This window comes from Octodon degus, unplaced genomic scaffold, assembly GCF_000260255.1.
Source record: "Octodon degus isolate 3935 unplaced genomic scaffold, OctDeg1.0 scaffold00101, whole genome shotgun sequence".
Classification (NCBI taxonomy): Eukaryota; Metazoa; Chordata; class Mammalia; order Rodentia; family Octodontidae; genus Octodon; species Octodon degus.
Genome location: NW_004524677.1, coordinates 6,309,638 through 6,317,455, shown reverse-complemented (window position 1 = coordinate 6,317,455; position 7,818 = coordinate 6,309,638). Strand labels below are relative to the sequence as shown.

Below are 7,818 nucleotides of genomic sequence, written 5' to 3'. Positions count from 1 at the left end.
TGGATTTATCATGGATTTCAGAGTCTGGGAGGCTCTTTGGTTTTCTGAACTTTCCTAGCTATCCTTGTGTGCTTATCCTTCTGGATGAATGTTATGTCATTTTTGTTTCCAAAGTAAATCCTCTTAGGATCTTGATTGGGTTTGAAATAGTACAGTAAAATCCTAGGTTGTGACCATAAACACGCTTGTAAGCCAAAGCACTTGTATATCAAAGCAAATTTCCACTAAAGAAATAATAGAAATTCAGACAATTTCTTCCATAACTCAGAAACATTCATATAAAGTGATTATAATAGTGTAATATAATGCAAAAAACAAAAAATGTAAAACATGAATATAAACAAATTAACCTGTCCTTAACCTTTGAAAACCTTCATGGCTGGTGTGAGAGAAAAGAGACAGGAAGGTCATCGCTTACAGCAACTTTCACTCACTAATGGATCACTACTGTCTGCTGACTCGGTGGAACCTTTTCCCTTCTGTGAAAATTTTAACAAGGAAACTGTCCAATGACACTTGCTTTTGTCTCTTTTTGAAGATTTCTTGGAAATGTGACATTGCTTTGTCCTTAAACAGATTCAGTCCTTGCTGGGTGGTGCTGGATGACCACATGGCTTACAGTTCAAAACCCATCCCATGTTTTCTCCAAAGCAAAAGTCAGTAGACAGAAATCTGCGAAACCAAGGCAAGTCTCCTCTCAGGGAGTCCCTCATGCCTCTGACAGAAGTGTGGATGCCCCTAGGAGCCGGTTAGCCCCAGTCAGAGGAATCCTGGGCAGAACCATGGATGGCATTTGCTTGTACCTCTCAGAATTACTTCCACCATTTGAAGAAGACATAGGGGAGAAAACCTGATAAATACCAGATTTGTATAGCAGATGTTCTGTTTGCCTTTCCTGCCTTGTCATCATTGGGGATTTCACCTTTCAGCATCTCTTAGCACTGCGGGACTCGGGGATTCAGTGGCCTTTGCTCTCCTTGAGCATTCTGTCTTTCTAGTGGTGGGACTTAAAAGCTTCAAATAACCTACTGCAGTGGATTAGCAGCTATGGAGGGTGGTGGCATGTGGGTAGACTGTCGTGGGAACAGGCTCTGTGCTCTCCAGCTCCAGCTCAAAGGTGGAAAGTCAGGCACTCGCTGCCCTGGGTCAGTGCCGGTGCCTCCGTACTGGGAGGTGGGGGAGGTGGTCAGCGCAGTTCCAACAGACACAGCTCTGGTCTGTCTGCCTCTAAAACCTTGAACTTGGAGGACTGTTTGCTCACTGGCATCATTTAAGATAGCACCAACATAAATGCTTTCTTCGGGGCACTGGATTCACACATGATATCCCAGATGCCAGAGCTGCAATGAATATAGGAAGACTGTGTCCTGGACCCATTTGCTGAATCCAAAATGCGGGAACACAGCCACATCTGGTTCTCTCTAGGAGCAAAACCAAATGTTTATTGACAGGGACCTGAAGACTGATGTTTGCTGCTATTCTGTGCTCTGCAAGCAAATTACTTTCTTAGGGCTTTTCTCCTTCTTGATCCTCTCACTAGAAAACATTACTGGGTTTTGTAGTCTGAGTTTCTCATATTGTGCTTTAAAATACATGGTAAGAAAGTCATGAAATTTTAATAAAGATCTTTTCTTCCAGATTTCTCATGCAGAACTTTCTGAAGATGAAACATGGAAGTAAGTGATTAGTATTTTTTTTCTGATTGATTTTTATATTTATTTTTTTATTTACATCTTTTTGAGACAGGGTCTTGCTATGGAGTTCAGACTTGCCTTGAGCTCACTTTGTAGCCCAGACTGGTCTTGAACTCCCAACGATCCCCCTGCCTCAGCCCATTGAGTGCTTGGATTACAGGAGTGTGCCACAACGCCCAGCTCTACAATTGTTTTATTAAAACTATGTTTGCATCCTAACAGTTTGAGGAAGTGCAGTTTATCATTTAACTTGTAAATTCCCCAAGAAAGAAAAGGCAGAGATAGGAAAGCTACGTTTATTGATAGAACAAAAATACTAGAGACTAAAGCTGCTTGGTGGTGGGGATTCAGCTCAATGGGAGAAGGCTTGCCCAGCAAACTGCAGCCCTGGGTTCACTCCTCAGCACCAAAAACAAGAAATAGACCTCAACTAAAACACAGTTACAACCAAAAAATACCAGAAATTGTAAGACTGCTTGCATATCACCAGCTTCTTGCAGTTTGGTCTCTGTAGCCCCACGAAGCTAGATTAATGCAGTCTTCCAAACATGGTGGCCGGGAGCTAATATCTATTTGGGGCGCACGATGCATCTGGCTTTAAGTGTGAGCTCCTCGTGTGCTGGGACCCGCCCCCAGGCCACTGGGGATGGCAAGGTGCACGTGAAACAAAACTAACGGAGCCTCGTTTTTTGCCTGGTGGTAATTGTCACTGCGATTCCTGCCGACAGTAAGGAATGCTTCTTCATTTGGACACTAATTTAGTCTTTTCCAAGCACTTCTACACAAGTTAACCCACCTGGGGTGCATGTTAATTGTGTACATACATGTGTTTGTGTGTGTGTGTGTAGACATATGTGTGCATGCATACGCGAGAAGTAGGTTGATGATGAATTCATTCTTCTACCCACATGACCTAAGTTGAAAGTTCATTAAATACACATAATATTAAATATTTATTTTGGATGTATGGCAGCAAAAACCATAACTAAGCCCTTGTACCTTTTTCATTTTTCTTCACATTCCATTTCTTCGACAGAGTGAGTGTAGTCTTCACTGGTGTGAGCTTCTACAAATCATTCTTGTCTTTTAAATTTAGCTTCCGACAGAGATTAAGAGCTATGCGATTTTATTTAAGTCGCGTCCAGGATCTGGCCTCGGCTTCTCCGTTTGATCAATGAAGCCGTTTCCCTGCCTCAGTCTTCTCAGAGTCCACTGCCTAGAGGCTGGCCGCCCGCAGGACAACTGACAGGCTCAGCGGCTCAGTTCTACATCTTGTCCAGCAGGGGGCACCCCTAGGATTTGGATGGGGCCCTTTTGGAAGCGCTGGTACTTCAGGCTCTGGACATGCTGGTAGAGAGAAGCCCATTGGCGTAGCTCTCTAGTGCCTTGAAGAGGTCAGTCTTGTGACCCAGGTCGGGTCCTAGCTGTCTGCATGCAGTACCCACTTACAAGTGGGAACGATGCCCCGCTGTAGTGAAAGGTCAATTAGCCAGCATTTAGGAAGTAACTGGCAGCACTCCTCATCCTTGCCCCTTCTCCTAATCTTGACCCCACACCTCTCTCTTTCCCTCTGGACCAGCAGTTCTCAAACTTCCTCACTCCTTAATATCATATGGGAAGTTGTAAAAAGTATTCATGTTTTAAACATTATATAGCTATAGGCATGGATATAAGTGGATAGAAATATGTGATATGCCAGTGATATGTACAGCTTCTACATATCAGCTAAGCAATGAATTTAAATTTTAAAACATGAATTAATGATGCCTAGCTCCCATCTTGGGAACTGTCAGTTTGCGAAGACTCCCCTCTGCAAATGCTATGGCCAGGTGCCTAACAACAGAAACTTATTTAGCCAGAATTCTGGAGGGTAAATGTCAAGGGGTTGGCCAGTGTAGGCCAACAGGACGAGGACCTAAGGGCTCAGGTCTGCACCACAGGACTCTGGGGCAGGGAAAATGACTCAGCCCTAAGACACAGCGCTGATAATCAATCCTGGGTACAGAGTGGGTAATGGGATTTCTTAATACCTTCCATGATTTCTAACTGAAGCTCGAGGTCAAGAACCACTTCTCTAGGTTCTCTTCAAGGTCATTTCTAGTTAAGTTGTAGACATACATAGTGATTTCTTCTACCACTGTGCAAAACTAACTCCCCAACGAAAAATGGAAGCATCCTGCTATTATCTGTGCATGTTAAAGAAAATACAGAGGCACACCGTCCCCCGAGCCCTGCGATGACAGCCACACAGCCATCCGTACAGCTCGCTGTGGGGCTTTTGCTTGGATGATGTTCCCCCCATCGGCATAGGCACCATCGGCAGGGAAGCCCTTTATTTGGAAACAGCAGAAGCTACTTGAAATTACTAGTGCTCTTCTGGTTTTCACTTTCAAAAATGACAGTTTTATATTATTATGCCTAATAATTGTTATTATTTTTGGTGTAGGTACAAATAAAAGAGCATGCACCTTACAGTATTTTGTCATCTAAACTATGAGATATAGAGGGATTATCTTGAAATTACTAATGAAGACACTGAGGCTTAGACAAGATGAGTGAATTTCCCCAGGATATGAAGCAGTAAAGTGGCAAATCGGAGGTTGGAGCCTCAGTCTCCCAGGGCCATCAGTGCCTCTTAGCCTCATGGCTTACCTGGAGACATAAGACTGCTTAGGCAGGAAGTGACTGTAAATTCAAGCCCCGCCTGGGCAACTTAGTTGACATAAGGCTGTCAAATAAAATGCAACTTTAAAGGGCTGGGGGCTTCAGTGCAAAGATTCTGGTTTCAGTCACCAGTACCACACAGAGAGAAAGAGACAGAGAGAGAAAATAAAACAAGCTTTAAGTCAAAATCACATGGGAAAGCAAACAGTTGAGAGGCATCGGGGTTTGCTGATAGAATCAGCTCTTCTTTCCCAATCTGAGCATAATGGGAGGAAAGCAAGAGAGTTTGTAATGAAAACCTACCACCACCTTCATCTGAAACCCTCATTTTCGTGAGTCCTGCCTGCTATTGTTGTTTTCTTCTGGTCTGGTCTGGTTTGTTCTATTCTGTTCTGCGGAACGTGAGAGCATTGAGGACCTTTTCGGATGACCTCGTTTGCCGGTTCCAGCCTGCAGCAGGAGCAGCTGTACAGGACGCACCGGGGCCACGAGTCCATGCACATAGAGATGGCCTTGACCTTCTTCTGCACCCTGGTCATCGCTCAGGTGGTGCTGGTGCTGTGGCGACAGAGGCATGGCCGCTCCTACAATGTGAGTCACCCCAGCCCCTGGAAGCCTGCCGCAGCTTGTCAACTTGAGTGTCCCTTTCCTGTTGTTTGCCTCTGTGGTGACTGTGAGAGAGAGATTGGGCAGCGGTTCTCAGCCAGGAGCAGTTTTGCACCCAGAAGACATCTGGCAGTGTGTGGAAATGGTTTTGATTGTCATACCTTAGTTGGGAGCAAAAGGGGAAGGGAACTCCTACTGCCGTCTGGCAGATAGAGTCCAAATCTCAGGCAGGGCTCAGTCACATCCTGTCCTTCTTGCACCTGTGACCTTCCCACCCAAGTGTGTAAAGCAGAGGTTCTCAGATAGTAGGGTGCATTGGTGTCACCAGGAGGGCTTGTTAAATCATATTCCGAGGTCTCCTTCTGAAGTTTCTGGTTCAGCAACGACCCAATAACTTGCATTTCTAACAAGTGTCCATTGAGGTTGATGCCACTGGTCCCAGGCCCATTCTTTGAGAACCACTGCTTTAGACGCAAGCATGACCTAAGGCAGGAGGACGCTGTGAAGGGAGAAGGTCCTCAGGAATGGTGCTACATGGCACTGGGTGTTAGAGCAGTCACTGCATAAGATGACAATGTCATAACTGATAGCTGCCTCTGGACCAAGCCTAGCACTGTGTTTTATTCCTACTCTTCTTGAACATTATTTCCTATGCACACACTATTTAATGGAATTCTCAATACTGTATAATATTTAAGATTAGGCAACTCTTATTTTAGTGAGAAAGAAAATAAAAATAAAAATAAAAAATTTGTTTTATTTTTTAAAACAAATACCTGAATTTTCTACTATGTCACCACGGTCTTCTTAACTAAAATAAATACACTCTGTATTGCACCAGGTTAATTTTTTTAAATGAATCAAATTAAAATCAAATTTCACTATTCAGTCTCATATCAGAGAAAATTCCCCACATAGATCGTAACTTTACTTTTTCTACCTTCAAGGTGGAAATATCTAAGAGAAATACCTAAAGTGAAATGGAGTCCTAAGCAATGGATTCACACATCTATTCCATCTCAACTGATAGCTACCTCTGGACTAGAAAAAAAAAAAAAAAACCAGTCTGGTATCCATGGTAACACAGGTGCGGCTTTTGCAGACAGCCCTTACCCTGGAAAAGGAAGTTAGCTGTCTCCACTGTGTCACGCCCCTCCTCTGCCTCCTTTGGAGGACTTTTGAGGAGGCTTATTCCAAAGAATCCATCCTCATTACGTCAGCCCTTTGAGGACACATGTTTCTGTGCCACAAAACGTGGCACCCACACCCCGGGTGTATTCAGTCTCCCTTGAGTACTCGTGACCCTGGAAGGTTCTGACCTTCCTGACTCAGCCTCCTTGAGCCCATGCAGAGCTCCCTCAGCCTGCATGTGTTGGCCTGCCTGCTGAGGGGTCTATCTGAGCTATTTCCCGTTGTCCCCTGTGCAGGTGACACTGCCCGGAGTGCCTCCCCAGAGGCCCTGTCTTTGCCCTCAGAACCTCTCAGTTGACCAGTTTTGTTCCTTAAGGCTGCAGTTTCTGTCTCCTCTCCCACACTGCTCCTCTACCTTATGACTAGTCACAGGGGTTCTATGGTCCTAAGGGTTACCTGGGAGGAGACAGGTCATGATAACAGCCTCTCCTTCCTGACATTTTGACAGAGCCAAGGGCCTAGATAAGTATTTTGCACTGTAGTCTCCTGGTGGCCCCAGTGGGACTCAGTTGGGTTAGCAAAGAAGTTGGTTGAACCCCAAGATATTTTGTTCTTCTTTGTCTATCAGTCCCTTTATTAGTAACACTGTCCCAGGAGAAAGGGTTCAGTAGCCCCTGTTGTCTCTGTCACTCCTCTTTGGCACCTGGTGAGAGCAGAGCTTTCCCGTGTTGGAGGCCTGACGGGAATCTACACTTTCCTATTTCCTTCTTGGGAAGTCTCCAGAGCCCATCTTCAGAACATAGCCCTTTGAGGAGCACTCAGCCATGTCTGCAGTCGTCCTCAGGGTGCCCGTAGCTTATTCTAACCTGCTTTCCTACTGTACTCGCCATGAGCCATAATGCAAAAAGCCTGGACTCAATGAACAACTATCTGAAATGCTCTGGTCCTGGGATTTGATGGGCGTGTTTCCATAAATACCAGGCTTCACAGCCCATTCAGAGAGTACCTAGCTTTTAAGTTGTCTTTCTTGGCTCCAAGGTTCTGTGGGCCCTATCAGGGCGAATGAGACCTCTGAACACATAAGATTCATGAAAGTTTTGGCTCTTTCATATAAGGGATCATACAGTAAAGTTTATTTCCATATTAGTAACAAGCTCATATTATAATACTTTTATAATTACTACTGTAATATATAAGACAACTGTAGTATAAACTTTTATAAATTGTTATTATAGCCCAAAGAAGTGCTTTTGATACATTAGCTCAGTTAACCTGGGGTGGTAATTATTTTTATTTCCCTTTGTGCAGTATAGTTCAGAGAGTTTAAGTAAGTTGGCCAAAGTCATATAACTGATTAGTTGCAAAGAGAAGACCAGAGTCCAATCTCACTGGTTATTTGCTGTCAGATAAGGAAAGCTTCCTAAATACCTCCGAGCCATGGTTTCGTTATCTGCAAAATGACAGCACCCAAGATAAGAACCTGTCTTGCAGAGCTGTGGCTCAGGAGCACTTTCCCGTGAGGACTTGTCACAGCGACTGGACTCCTTAGCTGACCACCAGCTGTAACTGGCTCTGAATGTATTCAAGACATTGCTCGTCTCCAGCACTTCTGCAGATGTGACTGCATCCTGTGAAAGCACTCTGTCAATAAAAGAAGCCTTTCACAGATGCTTTGTAGAGCTGAAGTGATCACACAGCCACTGGCCCACGTGCTCCATGAGAA

At 44.5% G+C, this 7,818-nt stretch overlaps 1 protein-coding gene across 1 annotated transcript in view; it reads left to right on the top strand.

The window, feature by feature from the left end:
- The first annotated feature begins 3,476 nt into the window (after nt 1-3,476).
- The window catches only part of Rnf175 (ring finger protein 175), a 40,853-nt gene continuing 36,511 nt past the window's right edge, over nt 3,477-7,818 (top strand). The window contains exon 1 of the mRNA XM_023723702.1: nt 3,477-4,949. Coding sequence (XP_023579470.1) covers nt 4,785-4,949 — 165 coding nt within the window. The 5' untranslated portion in view covers nt 3,477-4,784. The remainder of the gene's footprint in view (nt 4,950-7,818) is intronic.